Consider the following 18280-nt stretch of genomic DNA (forward strand, 5'->3'; position numbering starts at 1 on the left):
GGCAGAGAGGTAACACAGTAGTTTATGGTTAGTCATTGCCTAGCCATTGCCATGGTAACCATAACACTTGTGACACAAGTGAGTCTATTGTGCCATACTCCTGCCTCTTAACCACTGATGAGATCCTTCCCTAGCCCAGCCCCAAGTGATTGCTTTACTTCCACTAAGGCAGATGCTGCTTTCCTGATTGCAGAAATCAAACTGGAGACACACAGTATTACTCAGCATCCCATCATCTCAGACATATAAGTGGATCTTCCCATTTACCCAGATGCTTCTACGCACATTCTGCATCCCCATGTGGCATTTACTCTGCTGATCCCATCAGCCATCATTTGCCCTGCTGCTCTCCAGGTGGCAATTACTGTCAGCTTGTGAATATCATGCAGGGTCTATCTGGCCTTTTCCATGTTGCTTTCTGTCCTTATGTGGCATGATGGCCACCATCTTGATTGTGAGTGAGTATTGCACAGAGCTAAAAGCTAAGCTAAGAGATACTGCTTCACTTAAAGGATTGAGTCCTGTAGCTGGAAACTATAACAGACTCGTATCCTTTTTGGCCTGGACACAGAGTGGGGACATGTACCACACTGTTAATAGTGGGTTGCAGGGTCACATTGTGGCGCTGGTTTCACAATGTTTTTTCATTTAATTTTAAAACAAAAATGTGTTTTCTTGGTAACCACGCTACCTGTGAGTGACATTCCTGTCCATTGTGCCCTGACCTTGGAGCCCTGCACTGCTACCCCATACAGATTGACAGCTTTTACTCTCTCTAACTCTCTGTTATTCTCATTCAATCAAATCTGATATCATCAGCTTCGATGTACCATCGCTCATGCAGTTTTCACTTGGCTACTTCCCCCCAGTTCTGTAGTTTCCAGGTGAGAGTTACCAGGTTGATGCCATCCTCAGAGTTGTTTGCCAGCAGCAGCCAGCCTTCCCCAGGCTGAGACTTTCTTGAATGCCAGATTTCCTGAGGTAGCTCCCAGTTTCCTGGCTGGGGCATAGAATTTGAAGTAAAATTCTTGCAAAGGATATAGCTGGGAAAATTCTTGACCTGAACATATCCAATATTTGAGCAGACAGCGGTGTCCCCTGGGAATGGCAATTAAAAAACATTAAATTTTAAGCTTAGAGTTTTGAACTACATGATTAGTGAAGTGAGAATTTGAATGATTGAAACTCTAGCCCTTGTCTGGATGAAGAAATGTCTGTTTTGTGGTACCTCATTTTGGCACTGGAAGCATCTGTGAGCTCAACTGTTCCAAAGCAAAATAAAATGTTAGTCATTAATGGCAGCTTCTAATATTTTTGGAAAGTCTGTGCAATCTTATCTCAACAGCATGTTAGTCAGTGTGTCCCTTTGAATTTGAAAGAAATAGGAAATATTTTACGGTGAAGATTGTTTGGTATATTAACTTTTAATTAATATAAATTAATATTTGGAAACAAAGACATTCTCATGAGCAAAGTATACCCACTGGTAGAAATGTATGTTACTAACATAGAAAGAGAAAGGTTTAAATTTACCATACATAGTTAAAAAAATTAATTAACACCCCTGCATGATAGGTAGGTAATTATTATATCAATTTTACAAACGGGAAACTGAGGCCTCAATGTTTTAGGGCCAACATTTCAAACTTGAATGCCTTAAGTTATCCAGAATTGTAATTGATGATCAGAATGTTGGAAGGGATAGAAAACCTTGCTGGGTTTAAACGCATCTCTAACTATTAGAGATTAGGATGAGACATAACGTGGAGGCCAGATTACCCCATGTCTGCCTACTGAGAGGTTTTTGCACCTTCCTCTTAAGCAACTGGTGCTGACCACTGTCGGAGACAGGATACTAAGTAGTTGGACTCTAGGTATGATCCAGTCTGGCATTTCCTGTGTTCCTACACTGCTTATCAGAGATGCTGAGTATCCACAATTTCCTTTGAAGTCAATGGCGCCCAAGTTTGGAAATTCTGCCCGAAAGGATGCACCGAAGGCTACACATAGTTCGACAGTGGCAGAGTTAGAATTAGAATAGGGAGCTTTTGGCTCCCAGTCTTATATCGTTTTCACTAGACTGTCTGTGGTAGGAATAAAAATGGGTGGATTTTCTTTCTGTCTTGCTTGTAGGATGGCGTTAGCTATAAAGAAATTCATCAAAACAACCTATATTATCTATTTGGAGCTGAAGAAGGTTCCCATCAGAGAACCAGAGATCATCTTCTTAAATGAAAATATACAGCTGCGCTTGGGGAATGAGGCAAACACTGGGAACCAACAGCAGCAGGCAACTTTTGAAACATCTCAGCGCATTGCTCATGGGAAGGAGAGTGTGCTGAAAAGGAAAATCAGACACACAGTGGTGCAGGAGAAGGTTCTAACTGGTGAACTAGAGCCAGAGCCCCGTATTATAATGGAGGAGGCAGAAAGCATCACCCTGCAGCAGGAAAAGGAAAAAGAGAATATTAGGGCAGAAGGGGAAAGCGCAAAGACATATTGTGGGTTTAACACAGATGTCTCCCCACAGCAGGAAGAGAAAAGCAACTGTGAGGTACAAACATTCACCATTTATTATGCAAATCATGGCTTCTTTGTACAGGTGAAAGTGGGCTGGTACAGGCTGGTACAGCATACTGGTAAGAAGCTGGTACCAGCCTGTGCACAGTCGATGTTAAAGCGCTGCTGCGGCAAAGGACTCTCCTTAAAGTGCTGCCACAGCAGCACTTTAACATCACTTCCCCTTCCCCCTCCCCCGGACCGCCGACACAGGGTAAGAGAGGCAGCTGCCCCGGGGCCAGTGATTTAAAAGGACCCAGGGCTCCTGGCCACTTGCATCAATATCGTAGCAGAAGCTGGAGTCCCAGGCCCTTTTAAATTGCCACTGGAGCCCCGGGCAGCGCAGGCCAGGCAGCATGGATGGGCTGGCTGGGGGAGGCATACCCCAGCCCTGCCTCTTCCGATAGAGGCCACACCCCTTCTGCCAGAGTCCATGCCCCTTCTGGGGGCCCGGAGCTGGGCCCCAGTACGGGTAAGTGTTTCATATTGCTTTCACACCTGCTTCTTTGCCTCTCGCGCGCCAGCCCTCCCTCTGTATGCCCCATGCCTTCACTTGGCCTGTTTATTTCCACACGCTCAGAGCATCTTGTCTATATGCTCCTGGTCAACTCTCTGCACACTTGAGGCTCTTTCTCTGCCTACTTAACCCTACATACAACAAGATCTTCTCTATGCACACATTTCCCTGCATGCTCTGGTCCTTATCTTCACACATCTATTCCTGCAGGTTTCTGGCCCTTATCTGCATGCTACTGGCCCTATTTTTCCCTCCACTCACTTATCCTGCATGCTCTGGGCCTTCTTTTTGTACACCTATCTCATACAGTTCAAGCCATTTTATAAACTATGACATTAAAGATTAAGGAAACCTGCTGTGAGATTTTACAACTCATCTGACACCAGGAAAGAAGCTTCCTCTCCAATTCAGGCTTTAACTAGACTCCTGGTAGTATCAGTCTTTTGAATGCAGATGATGTAAGTCATCTGAAGGAATTCAAATATGAAATTGCAGAACTACTACCTTTGGTATGTAACCTATCACTCTAATCAGCTTCTGTACCAGATGACTGGAGGATAGCTAATGTGACACCATTTTTTTTTAAAGGGCTCCTTAAGCGATCCTGGCAATTACCGGTTGGTAAGCCTCACATCAGTACCAGGCAAATTGGTTGAAACTATAGTAAAGAACAGAATTATCATACAGATGGATGAACATGATTTGTTGGGGAAGAGTCAGCATGGCTTTTATAAAAGGAATCATGCCTCACCAGTCTATTAGAATTCTTTGAGGGGGGTCAACAAACATGTGGACAGGAGTGATCCAGTGGATATAATATATTTGGACTTTCAGAAAGCCTTTGACAAGGTTCCTTACCAAAAGCTCATAATCAAAGTAAGGAGCTTTGGGATAAGAGGGAAGGTCCTCTTATGGATCAATAAAAGTTAAAAGACAGGAAACAAAGAGTAGGAATAAATCGTCAGAGCGGTAAATAGTGGTGTCCCCCAGGGATCTGTAGTAGGACCAGTGCTATTGAACATGTTAATAAATGATCTGGAAAAAGAAGTAAACAGTGAGGTGGCCAAGTTTGCAGATGATACAAAATTACTCAAAACAGTTAAGTCCAAAGCAGACTGCAGAGATTTACAAGGGGATCTCACAATACCATGTGACTGAGTAACAAACTGCCATATGAAATTCAGTGTTGATAAATGCAAAGTAATTCACTTTGGGAAACATAATCCCAACTCTACATTTGTAGTGATGGGGTCTAAATTAGCTGTTTCCACTCAAGAAAGAGATCTTGGTGTCTTTGTGGCTAGTTCTCTGAAAACATCTGCTCGATTTGCAGTGATAGTCAAAAAAGCGAACAGAATGTTAGGAATTATTAGGAAAGAGACAGATAAGACAGTAAATGCCACTACTAAATCCATGGTACAATCACACCTTGAACACTGCATACAGTTCTGGTCACCCCATCTCAAAATAGATGTATGAGAAATTGAAAAAATAAAGAGAAGGGCAACAAAAATTATTAGGGGTATGGAACAGCTTCCCTCTGAGGAGAGATTAAAAAGACTGGGACTAGTCAGCTTAGAAACAGGGCCGGCTCTGGGCACCAGCAAAACAAGCAGGTGCTTGGGGCGGCACATTTCCAGGGGGCAGCATTCTGGCCATCCTTTTTTTTTTTTTTAAACTCGCGTCCTCCCCTCTCACAACCCTGCAGAAGTGGAGCCACAGAGCAGCTGGGGATCCAGCATGGGAGCTGAGAACCCATGGGACCCTGGGAGCTATAGTTCCTTGACTACCTCCCTGCCTATAGAGCCAGCCCTGGAACAGGGAAAGAACTACATTTCCCAGCAATCCCTTGGATGCTATCAACAGGAAAGGGAGAGGTAGGGAGTGAGGTAGCTGTGCCATGCTGCAGCTTGCTATGAGTCGAAAGGGGTGACACTGTGAATGGGGAACAAGTGTGCCCAGGGAGTAGAAGGCTTTGCCCCTGGTATCCCCTTCAGAAGATTTCCCCAGACTGGATTAGGGATACTGGTGTGACCTTACCTTGCAGCCCTCAAAGAAGGAATTGAGTGGACTAAATGGACAGTGCCTCTCTCTATCTGAAGCCTAGCAAGGGAGGTACGTGGATCTCATTAGAATTTAAAATGAAAAGTAAGGGAGGGGAAGCTCTGCTAGGGGACTTCAGCAGCTTTAGATACAGTACCAGGCATGTAGGAGGATTTGCACTTCTGAGCCATGGAAGCAGAAATTGACTTTTCCTTTCCAGATTTAGCTAATATTCAGAAAGGGAATCTAGCACCTGCCTTCCAGATTTGAACACCCTCAAAATTCAGGAGAGCTCAAGCTCAATTTGGGAAGCTGTTACTTCATTTTTCCCAAATCAAATATACTGATCCACTGTAACTTGCTGTAGAAAAACTAGGATAAAATTGAGCAAGAAATGCTTCCCAGTGGTTTTTAGGACTGGAATTGCTATTTTCAACAGCTATTGCCCTTTTTTAAAAAAGTTTTAGTTGTTTAAAAGGAAGACAGTAATATTGCATTGGCAAATTCCCCATAGAAACTCAGGGTATGTCTTCACTACCAGTCGTATCGGCTGGGTAGCAATTGATTTCTCGGGGATCGATATATCACGTCTCATCTAGACGCAATATATCTATCCCCGAACAAGCTCCTGTCGACTCTGGAACTCCACCAATGCGAACGGCGATAGTGGAATCGACAGGGGGAGCCACAGACGTCGATCCCGTACCATGAGGACGGTAGGTAACTTGATCTAAGATACTTTGACTTCAGCTACGTTGTTCACATAGCTGAAGTTGCATATCTTAGATCAATTTCCCCCCCTAGTGTAGATCGGCCCAAAGAGTGGAACAAAAGAATAATAAAGGCACCTCAACTTTTCCTCATTTATGTAGGACAGTCTTATAATATTCATCCAGATATCCTCCAATCACACAAGCTGAAAATTGTTCCACTTTACTGCAGTTCTTTAACCATATGGGAACCAATCCTATCTGTGTTCTGTGCACATCCAAAATTCCTGCTGAATGACCCGCCCTGGAAGCGAGTTACCAGTGACCCAGGACTGGGACAGCAGGAGGGCGCAGGTTGCTGGGGAAAGCCCAGGGCTGGGGTGGCAAGGGAGTGGGGGAAGGAGGGCACTGGTGGGGGGAAAAGGAGGGAGCCCAGCGTTGGGGCGGCAAGGGGTGTGGGTGTGGGGGGAGCCCAGGGCTGAGGCAGCAGGGGAGTGCGGGTGGGAAGCCCAGGGCTGGGGTGGGAGGCAGCCAAAATTTTTTTTGCTTGGGGCGGCAAAAAACCTAGAGCCGGCCCTGCTTGGAAAAGCAATAACAAAGGGGGGATATGATAGAGGTCTATAAAATCATGACTGGTGTGAGAAAGTGAATAAGAAAGTGCTATTTACCCATTCACATAACACAAGAACCAGGGGCCACCCAATGAAATTAATAGGCAGGAGATTTAAAACAAACACAAGGAAGTACTTCTTCAGACAATGCACAGTCAACCCATGGTACTTGTTGCCAGGAGATCTTATGAAGGCCAAAAATATAACTGGGTTTAGAAAAGAATTTAGTGAGTTTGTGGAGCGTAGGTCCATCAATGGCTATTAGCTGATATGTTCAGGGATGCAACCTCATGCTCTGGGTGTCCGTAAGCCTCTGACTACTGGAAGCTGGGACTGGATGACAGGGGATGGAACACTTGATGATTGCCCTGTTCTGTTCATTCCCACTGAAGTATCTGGCATTGTCTGCTGTCAGAAGACAGGATACTGGGCTAGATGAACCATTGGTCTGACCAAGTATGGCCATTTTTACATTTTTATTTACAAAAGGCTTTTCCCTGTTTCTTCAGATCTATGAGGAATCTGGTCCCCTGGCTACAGTTACCAGCCAGATCCTTATAGCTGTGGCTGGTCTGAGAGACACAGTGAAAACCAATGCTCAGGCAGCTGCAGTAATGTTGACCTCAGTCCTGAAAGAGCAGAGGCACAATATTAAGGAACAGGTAAGAGGTTGGGAAAGTTAGAATTCTCTTTTCTGGATTTAGAAGATGGGATTTGCATTCTTTAGAGTCTCTGAGTTGTCTTTCTCTTTACAAGTTTGAAGCCTGTAGCACAGGCTCAGAATCATCTTTTTAAAAAGATAATCCAAACTCTTTCCTCAAGGAATGTGCAGTCCCCTCTTGTTCTGCTTAAAAGATAGATGAGCAAATCCTTCCTATGTCTTTCTATGAGTATTTGTATCCTGTCTGTATAAAAGCATAGTCTACAAAACAAGAAAATGCATCTGAAATATCAGATGCAAATTGGGGTCAGCAAATTGATCATCCAAACCTTAAACAAAGCATTTTTAGGGAATTGAGATAGTTTCGTTGATTTTTTTTTCTTTTCATTGTTTTTCATTTTCATTGCATCTTTGCATTTCCTAGATCGGGATGTGAGTAGAAGCCAAAATAATGCAAGAAAAAAACACATTTGTGGTATTTCCAGACTCAACAGAGGCAGAAACTACCAGAAATCCTGTAAGGAACCCAGTGTTCAAGCTCTCAAATCCAGTTTTGCAGACACAGGAGGTTCAGATAGTTTGAAAGTGTGTCCACATTTTGGATGTGTATCTGATACAAATATCTGACCCCTAAAAGATTCCACTTTCACTAATTATAAATGGTCATTGGGTAATCATTATGTAAATTGTCACATGAGATCAGGATTACTCAGGAGCCCAGCAATTACAATGGTGACTCTTGATGAACTGGATTAGCAAATCTTCCCATATATGCCCTTTGTTTGTTTCTCTATCAGGGCCTAATCTTGCAAAATGCTTAGTGCCCTCAATTCCTATCGAAGCTGATGGAAGTTGAGCATGCACAGTATATGCTCATCACCTTGTAGCATAAGGCCTTTAGTTCTTCTGAGCCCTGGAGTTGCTTTGTTTGTTATTCAGCAGGAGTATTCTGTAGCACCATGAATCAATTCCACCCAGACACTGATCATTGCTACATTCAGGCATAAACTGGAAGGGGAATGAAACCACAGAAGAAACAGTCTCTAAACCAGTTTTATTGTTTTTTACAGGTGCCAGAGATCATGGATATTATTTATTTCCACCTGCAGGCTATCGAGGAGGCCAGTGCCAGACAGACAGCTATGGGTGCTGTGTGTTTACTAGCTGAAAAGCACACAAGAGAAGTAGTGTCAGCCCTACTGAGACTCTCGCTCCCATGTGACAGGTAAAATTGCTGTACTGCTCCCTTCATGGTTCCAGAGCTGAGTGAGTACAGAGGAATCTGGTCTCAATCCACTTCCCCATAGATGGAAAGATAGGAGGAACAGGATGCTGAATACAATAGAGTTCATCCCAATGACTCTTTGATATGTAAAATAGGGTTTGTAATTAAAAACAAGAAAACCAAATAGAGCAGCAGAAGTCTGATAATCCCTGTCAACTTTGTTATGATGCAGACTCAGAGTGCCTTCTGCTATCAGGGTGTTCCTCCATGCCTGTTGAAGGACAGCAATTTTTTCTACAGAAGACTACATGATCCCAGTTACTAAACCTATGTCTCAGCTCCCAATTGTGCTACTCCAGAACTAAGGTCCAATTCCTTCACTGACCACCACTCATGGCCATAGCTCTGCCACTAGCGCAGCACGACTGTGAAGAGATCTGTCAATCACATATTCCTGTGTTTTCGAATCTGCAGCCATGTCAGTCAGATCTGGGAGGCCCTAGGCAGAGCCAAAAAATGTGTCAGCCTCCGGGTGCTTGCTGAGCTCCTGGAGATGCTAAAAAGAAGACCATGCCTCAAGAAGAGTGAAACCTCTGAGTCAAGAAATAGCTTTGAGGATAATACCTCTCTTTTTTCTCTAGCTGTAAGTAATAACCCAAATATTACCCTCCTATCCCCCAGCTTTCAGACTTGTCTAGACAGCTACCTAGGAGTTATATACTTCATGGCAACCTGTGCAGGGAGCTCTCATCCCTTGGAAGATGGAGAGATCTAGAGAGCATGATATGCTGCTGGGTCTTTCTAGGACAGCTCTTGGATGGTAGCTTTTACTGCTGCAGGAGTCTTTCCAGAACTGAGCAGCAAGGAAGGAGAAACCGAGGGTAGGGGAAATTGGTCTGCTTTGGCGTTTTGGAACTGGGGTCCTTAGTGATGGATAGCACTTTGGGATACATTTAGAGTCTCAACCTGTAGTAGAGGCTGATCAAAATCTCCCCTTTACCTCCTCACCTCCCTCCATTGCATTGGTATGGAATTTCACTGTAAACATTGGCAGAGACTCTGAGACCAGAGTGGCTGAAGAATGGGTCAGATATTATTTGTGGAGTAACACTGGGGAAGGAAGAACCCCGAGAAAGGGTAGATTTCTTGTTTGGACTTTTTCTGGAAGGGCAGGTCAGTGTTTGTTGAAAGGGGTGAAATTTAACCCACTTCTAAACTTTTGCTAATGTAGCTATGTCAGCTGGGGGTACGATGAGCAGTGATCTCTAAATGACATAGCTGTGCAAGCAAAAGCCCCAGGGGTGGATGTAATTATAAGAGTAAAACTGCATTTTTACCAGCATAGGTTATGTCTCTCCAGAGGGCTGCAATAAGCTGTGCTGGCAAAAGCACAGTTTTGCTGGTATGAGCTGCATCCCCATTAGGAGCTCTTTGCTGGTATAGTACACTGGTATATATACCATCAAAATGCTCCTGCTGTAGACCTGGTCTTAATTTAGCTGGAGACCCAGACAACCCACAGGCCAGAGAGATGGAAGAAGGATCCATGTTACTACTACAACAATGTATGGCCTCCCTCCACCAAGAAAGAAATGTATAATATGCTCAGTACTGTATGTCTTAGATTGGAGAGATATAGCTCCATGGCACAGGGAAACAAGAGAGGTCCTTCATGTCCTTGCCAAAGCCATGACAGCTTCCTCATCTTTTCCTGTTTTGTCTCTCTCCTCACTCAAGATATTAACCTTCTTACAGGAGCACAGAACATGAGTACTTTTGTAGGTCATGACATCAGCTACTCATTCAACAAGGGGTTCACTGTGAAGCAGACTGAGGACTTGGCTACACTTGCAAGTTAGAGCACACTAAATCAGCCCCAGGCACCCTAACTCCTGAAGTGTCCACACTGGCAAAGCACTTAGAGCACCAGGACTCTGCAGCTGGAGCACTCCTGATAATCCACCTCCATGAGAAGCATAAAGTTTGCTGCACCCCAGCTGAAATGCCCAGGTGTCAGTGTGGATGACGTGTTGCATTACTGTGCTGTGATTGGCCTCTGGAAACATCTCATAATCCCCTGAAGTCAAGTGGCCACTCTTGTCATTGTTTTGAACTCGGCTGCAGACATGTGGGTATCCCATTTCAATGCTCCATTTCTGACAACCGGCATGCTTGTCTGCTCTGGGACAAAGCAACCATTACTGTGGAATGCTGCTGTTGTGAGTGTGTGTGGGAGAGGTGGTACAGGGGAGGGAGGTCTGCTGCTGTCTGAACTTACAAGACAGCATGCTGACACACTCTCTGCCCCCCAAAACACACTGTCTCTCGCCCCACATACACACAACACACTTCTTGTCACACTCCACCCCACCCCCTTTGGAAAGCACATTGCAGCTACTTGCACACTGGGAAAGCTACCACAATGCACTGCTCTTTGTGGCATTGCAAGAGCTGCTAATGTGGCCATGCCAGTGCACTTGCAGCTGACAGTGTAAACACACGGCAGCATTTTCCCTGCTACAGTCTCTGAAGGCTGGTTTAACTCCCAGCGCTCTACATCTGCAAGTGAAGCCAAGCCCTGAGTAGATTTCATGTCATACTGAAATGCTCCTGAATGCCGCTCTGACACTTTTGGAGGACATTCTGGTACTTCTGGTAGTATCACGTAGGAATGATAGTTCCAGAACTATGTTCTGGCACCTCTCTTTTTAGGACTCTCACACTTCCTCAGTACAGCCAGGCCCTGCAGTTTATGAAACAAGTAACTAGGATGCAAATCAAAGCTGGGCCTTTGTAGCATGGTAGGGCCGTGTTCTGGCTGCTCTAATGACAATATTTCAGGGGACAAACTTCCAGCTTCTGTGATTTACTGTGAGTCAGGAGAGGAACAAAGCATATTTGTGGCAGAGAAAAAGAAATGTTGGAGTGAAATGGAGGATTTCAGAGTAAAATGTGTGTCTAATTTTTATCTTTTTCAGGCAACAAGGGCCCTGTGCATAATATTCAGTAATAAAGAATGCACAGTGCCTATGGATGCCTTTTATGTATCTGTGTTAATCTTCCTGATCATTCAGCTGCATTACCTGGTGAGCCTCCCAAAGGTTGTGTGTGGCTGGGAGGACAGGTTCCAAACATCCAGCTTTGTGAGGTAATTTCTGACAAGGTGCTAATTAGGTGCATAATCCTATTTCTGTGAATCACCATCATCAAAGTCTCAATGGTAATCCATGGCCCCATAGTTTGAGAACCTCTGCACTAGAGGAACTTCTGATTTAGCAACTCTCCTATGCGATGATCTACATAGGGGAAATTCTGAGGACAGTGTTTAGGACACCCCACTTAGAAGACAATTCCCCAGTCAAGCCTAACCCCTGGAAGAATATTTCTGTTAGAGCAATCTCTTAGAATAATGCTCCCTGATGGGTTTGAGATAAGAGACTTTAATTAATGCAAAAGAAACAGTATCAATATTTAATGAATGTTCTTTGGAGGATGGGATGGGAGGAGGTTAATCTATGTACTTTTTTTTAATGCGGATAACAAGGAAAGTATTAGAATGTCTGGAAACAGAATCTCTCCTGCTTCATCTCTTCTGTTTGTTCTCATTTTGATACCTGTACCCACTGCCTTCTCTGCTTATTTATCTGTGTAAAAGGCCTTATGTACTGGATGCCAACAATTAATTAACAAAAACATGAAAAAGCCATAAGATGCTGCATTAAAAGAACTGAAATGAAAAAAGAAATGTTTCTAACATAGTGTGCCAGGCCAGGGATAATCTAGGGAGGTGAGCTCTGTGTAACACTCAGCCAATCTTGCTTCACTGGGTTTCCAGGAAATACTGAGGCTTTCTTCCGATTGTGGTTTTTGGAGTTTCTTACTCCTTTGAGTTTCATTTGGGGTTTTCATTTGAGATGAACCAAAACCCCAAAAAGACATTCAGCAGGAATGTTTGTGTTTTTTCTTGGCAAGGGTAAAAAAAATTCAAAAAGGCAGTTTGCCTCCAAAAGATAAATTCATTCTCAGCATTCCTTTCCTTAGCTTAATTGGCATGGGGACAAGATGATTCCCAGCAGATGCTTGCTATGAAACAGAGGAGAAGTGGGGCTATCCCCTGGCCTTCCCTGACTCAGAAAGGCAGATACTTAGGGGTTCAAGTTCAGATGTACTAAAAATTCTAAGTAAACCTCAAAAGGGCTCAAATCCCACCCATTCCTAAACAGATGGATTTTTCCCAACACTTACTGCAGTTTAGTATGGTGATGCTCATAGGTTTGAGATCTTGGCTGTACACCAGGGCTACAAATGTAACAAACATGCTAAAATGTAAACATCAGTGTTAGCTATGCTGCATACATATGTCATTTGAAGGCATAGACCTCAGGAATTTTGGCTCCAAAAACATAGGCCTGTCTTCCTGGAACCAAATAAAGTCTCCGTTAGCTATATTTCTTGACCAGTCCATCCACTATCTGGTAACTATTTGAATAAGTCTATGAGATGCCAGTCACATAATTCTCACTCTTTCCAGTACAATACACCATGTGGTGAAAAAAGAGGGGATCAAAGTCTCATTTATAATATAAGATGTGCATGAAAGTGGTACTGATGGCTTAATTACATTAGTTTATTAAATTAGCATCTTAGCAATAGGCCATTGCACAACCCCTAAAAACAAATACAAATTTTAAAAACAAAAATTAAAAATGCAAGTTTAGCCCTTCAATTGCTTTGCATAACAAAATCTATGTTTTGGTGTGTCTCCAAATATCACTCATCTATCACTCTCTTATCTGGAATTTAGCTGTGCAGTGGAGGCCCTGAAAGCTGTGATTAAAAGAGAAAAATCCTCTTTGATGCAATCTGTGAGTCTGGCAGGAGGCTGGGACCTTTTATCCATGCCAGAGACTTACCTGGAAGGAGTTCTCCTTCTAGCTAGGTAAGTGATTGGAATGTTGAGTTCATCTGGCTGTGCTGTCCAACATGGTTTCTGTCGGGAGTATCCTCTAGTCCTTGGCTTGTTTACTCTTCTCTCCCAATAGTAAAAGTTTTGATGTGTGTTCTACAGAGCCATTGTAAAACACTACCGGAGCCTGGATTTTGCTGTGTTTACCAAGGTGTCCCCTCTCCTGCACCACAGGGATGACAAACAGAAACTGACTGCAATGGCCTTGTTCACTGGGGTAAGACTCTTATCTGCTGTGAATGTTTGAGATTCTTGGGAACTGCTCACTCTCAGGCTAGCTCAGTGAGGTAATGGGTCATTTGCATCAACGTCTCAGCTGACGCAATCTCTCCATTGTCCTGCACCTTATATAGTCATTTATACCAGTGCAAAGTGGGCACAAAATATTGCCTTTCTGATTTGGTGTGACTTATATCCACTTTGTTCTGGCCTAAAATGACCGCATAAGGTGCACGGCAACAGACAATCAAGTCCAAGAAGTTTTATATCTGATATGACCCATAGGAAAATCTTTCTATTTGCCTGTCAGCTACTTATTATGTGTTCTGCCTCTTTAGCTTCTCTCTACTGAGTCCACATATGTGACACTAAAAAAGCAATATATTCTGGGCCACCTGAAGAATTGGCACATTGACCCAAGTCCTACTGTCCGTTGGCTTGGTCTTCTTGGACTTGGAAATGTTGCACTTCATCTGCAGAAGGTGAGTGATAATTGTTTATACATGAAATCAAACTCTAGAGGACTGTCAAGGATATTTAAACCTACCATGAAAGCAATGAAACAAACCACACCTCTACCAAAGTAGAATAAGAAGTGCTGGAGGGAGTCAGGACTCAGTGAGAGATACCTGGCACAGCCACAGAATCTGCCCATGAATCTTCAAGGAGAAAAATAACTGTTCCTCACTGTCTCTAATACCCTCTGCCTCAGCTACAGAGGGATGAGCACCTTTGCTGTGTATCTGGGTATCTCCTTTCCATCCATTTTAGAAGAAATGGCTATGGGATTGTGAGATTGTTATACTTCTAGGGATGTGAGCAAATTTCTATTTCTTGCAGCAGAAGGAAGTCAAAGCCCTGTTTACTGATATCCTGAAGACTTTTAATGACCCTGAGGAGAAGGTAATTCTGATGGCTTTTGAAGCTGCTACCAAAATTGTCACCCACCACAAGCACAAGGGCCATCTTGGCACAGAATTTGTGAAAACTGCCAGACAGCTTCACCCATTCCTGGCTGACGTAAGACACAATGGTGGGGGAAACTGTTGAAGTGAGTGTGGTTAAACCTGTGTGGGGGGAGGGGTGTTAAAGCTTGTGTGTGCATGTCAAATAAAAACAGAAGCCAAATCTTACTCTATTGCAAACATTGTTGCTACTCTTGTCTATCATTGTATTGATTGCAACTGAACACTCCTATTTTCAGGTCCCGTTAGGTAAGAATAATTTCTGATGGAAAAAGGAGACTTGCTCCCATAAGGACTGGAGACAAAGACTAACTACGGACAGGCTAAAATCCTATCTGATTGGATTCAAGCAATATAAAGGGCCAGAGTCTGCATTTCACTGGTGCAAATGAGGAGTAATCCACTGAAGATAATAGAGTTACACCCGCATGAAATCTGTGTGAGGGCAAAAATCAAGCCCGGAGTATATAAGCAATAATACACTATGAGGTGTGCTATTATTGTCATACACAGATCACAGACAACAAAATCAAAAGTATGGTGTGCAGCTCTGGTGTTATGCACACACACACACACACACACACACACACAGTGTATTACTTGATAGGCCAAGTAAGGTGTCTTGGCCAAGCCAAGAGTGTTGCATCTCCTGCATGCATCTATCACTGATACTGCACATGCTGGAGATATTACCATTGCCTTAATTCAGCAACATTTAGCACTTACAGAGTAGAGAGCTTTTCGTCTTCAAAGTGCTTTACGAACTTTAACTAATTAAGCTTCATAGAAGCCCTGTGCAGTAGATAAATGTTATCCTCATTTGTGTAGATGAGAAAACCAGGACACAGATGTTCAACCAAGATCACACTATGAGTTACAAAAACCTCAAAGTATAAGTGGCCAACCCCAGGAGAGGGAAGGTGAAGAACACTTTAAACTAGAATCTTATGACTCTCTTATTTGACTGTATTTCGAGGCCTAAATACTGCAAGTTGCACTAATACACACAGGAAATAGAAACAAATGGGAGTTCTTGGCTCTGGCTGTAGCATTCATTCGATCATTCCTTTCTTTAACCCATTTAATGAATAGAAATGTTGGACACAGTCTGGCTTTTGGTAAGTTGAAAAAACAATTTTCTCTCCATGGTTTGCGTTATGCTGTGATCACTCCGTAAATTGCATTGAAATGCCCTTTGTTGAGGTTCTTTCCTTTGTCATTCACAGGAGAGGCAAAAAATATGCTGTGCTGCAACTGAGCTTTTTGGGGACCTGCTCAGGGCCCTGAATAGGAAAGATAAATCCCTCATGCAGGAGCAGGTCCTCAGCAGTATGATCCCACTGCTGCTGAATCTGCAGCAACAGCATCCTGATGTGATCAAGGTAAATGCCACTGCCATAAGTTCCACAGCACAACACTACAAGCCTGATCTTCCGACTTTCCTGCTAAACTCCCAAGGCTGCATCATCTCACTTTTTTCATGATAGTATCCCAAGACTCCTGGTTTTCATGCTATCATACATTCTGTGCAGGTCGTTAGTGAAGTGGAGATTAAGAATCTATTCCATTACCAGAGAGGGAGGGATATGAATGGCTCAGACTACTATATGGCCCCTAACAGACTACTTCCCTGTGATCACTATGAACAAAAGTATGTTAAAGGCCAGAGGGAACAATATGGTCTACTGAGCCCTCCCTTTAATATTCATATCAACTGGATTTCCATTCTCAGTTGTCACCTATTTGATAATATTATCAGTACTCCTCTCTGTTAACTCTAGAAACCCTTCTTGTCTCATCTTTTGTAGAGCTGTACAGACACCTTACAGGAGTGTAAAGTCTTCTTGGGATGGACCTTAAATGACAACCAGGAGTCCTGGGACACTCTCTGTGAGCATCTTGTAAGGGAACTCTGGGATTTCCTTCATTCTGCATGTTGCTTTTTCAGTGGTGTGGGAAGAAAAGAACGGTAACATACATAAGCTTCATTTTTAAATTGTGAGGGACTTCCATCTCCTCCAGTACATCACCTGACGTGGCTCATGAAGTTCCACAGCATCGTCATCTGGTATTTTTACTCTTTAGGGGTAATCCAGTCATAAAAAGTTTTGTTTGGAAAGGATTGTTTGTTGATAGGCACTAGTCATAGGTTTGTGGAATATAGGTACTAAAGGGATGTTCGCTCATCACTAATCTGAGATTTTTCTTTGTTTTTTTCCAGATTGAGCAATACCCAGGAAGACTACGGAGCTTCTTACACCAGGCCCAAGAGTATCTCAGAAGCCCATGGACTTCTTCAGGAAGAGCTGCCAGCATATTCATAGGTAAACACTAAGTTATTTGATCTCCTTCAGCTTCCATCACCACCCTTAACAAGGACTATTTTCTACAGCAGCAAGAGCTAATCCCTTAGTTCCAAGAGTCTTGATTTCCATCACCTGAAGGATTTAACACCAGAGTTTACGCAAAAATAGAGGAAACGCATTAAACCCTTAACATCTCTTGTTATTCACACTACACTACCCCTAAACCACTTTCCAGATATCCACCTCATTATCTAGGAGTTTGGTGGCAGAACAAAATATTAGAGATTTCACTGTAGGGTATGAAATGTTATGTGACATTAATCGTTTTTATTTACCTCTAGACGTCATAATCCAGCATATGGAATACAGCCTAGTGGAAAAGGAAGCCATGGATTTATTGCAGTGTGGTAAGTAATGACTTACCATTTAAAACCAAGTGTGCTTCCTTGGCATTGAAACACAGACATATACATATATCTGTCTGTGACTGCACATGTCCATCCTTCACTTCAACTGTGGTATCTTCATGTCAACCTTTTGTGACAACTGCAAGCTGAGAACCAGCAACCAGTTACGATTTGCTGATTCTCTGCCCCAGTGCAGGTCAAAGCAACCTCCTTTACCTTGTACTCTCTCTTGGAGAGGGTTGGCAGTTAGCACAAGTTAGAGGCACCCTTGGCCTGCTCTAACCTGTATTAGGGTAGAGAATCAGGGTGCCATAACTGGTTGCTGGTTCTCATCTCCCCACCATACCCTCCCTTGGACTGCCCTAGGCTGCTGTGTGCTAGGCACTCCCCTAGTCTCAGGCAGAGTGAGTAGAGCACTTATCCTTCTATCCCTGGGGCTCTAACTGCTCAGCAGGGAAGCAAGCAAAAAACATCCAGAGTTACTCTCTCCAATCCACTGGGTGAGCTGCTGAGCTCCTTGGGCTGAAGATGGGGTGGTTGGAGGCACATGAGGAGGTGGTACCCCCTACCTACTCTTCCCTATTTCAGGCATTTAAAAACCACAGGATGCAGTTCAGATAACACTGTTACATTCATAATCAAATACAAGTTCTCTTCTTAAAACAGTCACCTTCAAGGGCCACAGTTTAGAGGCTTGAGGTTTACAAGTGGCCCTTGGGTTACCAGTTGGACTACCATGGCATAGATAACTTAATCATAGACTTTTTGTAGCTTTTATGTATATGATTCCATCAATCATCATCATCTATTCCAGACAAGCCTCTGGAACCTCTCCCCCTCCCTCACCCATGGAGTAGTAACATGACATTTAGAAAGAGATCAGGCTTCAAAGTTCACACAAAATGAGATGAGAGCAGGCTGCACTCAATGCAAGTCATTTAAGACAGCTGCAGCGGCACAGGAGCCAGCGAACAGGACTGCTAACAGGGGAGTTTCAGTGGGAGTTCTGTTGGAGGAGCAGGTTTTTGTAGTTTGTGGATTGTATTGTGGAGTTTGTGTGTGAGTGAGTGTGTGTGCAGGCTGTTAGGGGC

The 18280-nt window shown here is 43.5% G+C and overlaps 1 protein-coding gene across 1 annotated transcript in view; it reads left to right on the plus strand.

Annotated features, from left to right (window-relative positions):
- Nucleotides 1-2134: 2134 nt before the first annotated feature.
- Nucleotides 2135-18280, plus strand: part of LOC116831097 (maestro heat-like repeat-containing protein family member 6) — a 23178-nt gene continuing 7032 nt past the window's right edge. Inside the window, exons 1-14 of the mRNA XM_075064638.1 lie at nucleotides 2135-2639; nucleotides 4410-4492; nucleotides 6950-7102; nucleotides 8172-8326; nucleotides 8801-8969; nucleotides 11305-11474; nucleotides 13131-13265; nucleotides 13395-13509; nucleotides 13850-13993; nucleotides 14352-14531; nucleotides 15703-15858; nucleotides 16285-16377; nucleotides 16698-16800; nucleotides 17124-17189. Of these exons, the coding sequence (XP_074920739.1) occupies nucleotides 2135-2639; nucleotides 4410-4492; nucleotides 6950-7102; nucleotides 8172-8326; nucleotides 8801-8969; nucleotides 11305-11474; nucleotides 13131-13265; nucleotides 13395-13509; nucleotides 13850-13993; nucleotides 14352-14531; nucleotides 15703-15858; nucleotides 16285-16377; nucleotides 16698-16800; nucleotides 17124-17189 (2227 nt within the window). The remainder of the gene's footprint in view (nucleotides 2640-4409; nucleotides 4493-6949; nucleotides 7103-8171; nucleotides 8327-8800; nucleotides 8970-11304; nucleotides 11475-13130; nucleotides 13266-13394; nucleotides 13510-13849; nucleotides 13994-14351; nucleotides 14532-15702; nucleotides 15859-16284; nucleotides 16378-16697; nucleotides 16801-17123; nucleotides 17190-18280) is intronic.

Source organism: Chelonoidis abingdonii, chromosome 1 (assembly GCF_003597395.2).
Source record: "Chelonoidis abingdonii isolate Lonesome George chromosome 1, CheloAbing_2.0, whole genome shotgun sequence".
Lineage (NCBI taxonomy): Eukaryota > Metazoa > Chordata > Testudines > Testudinidae > Chelonoidis > Chelonoidis abingdonii.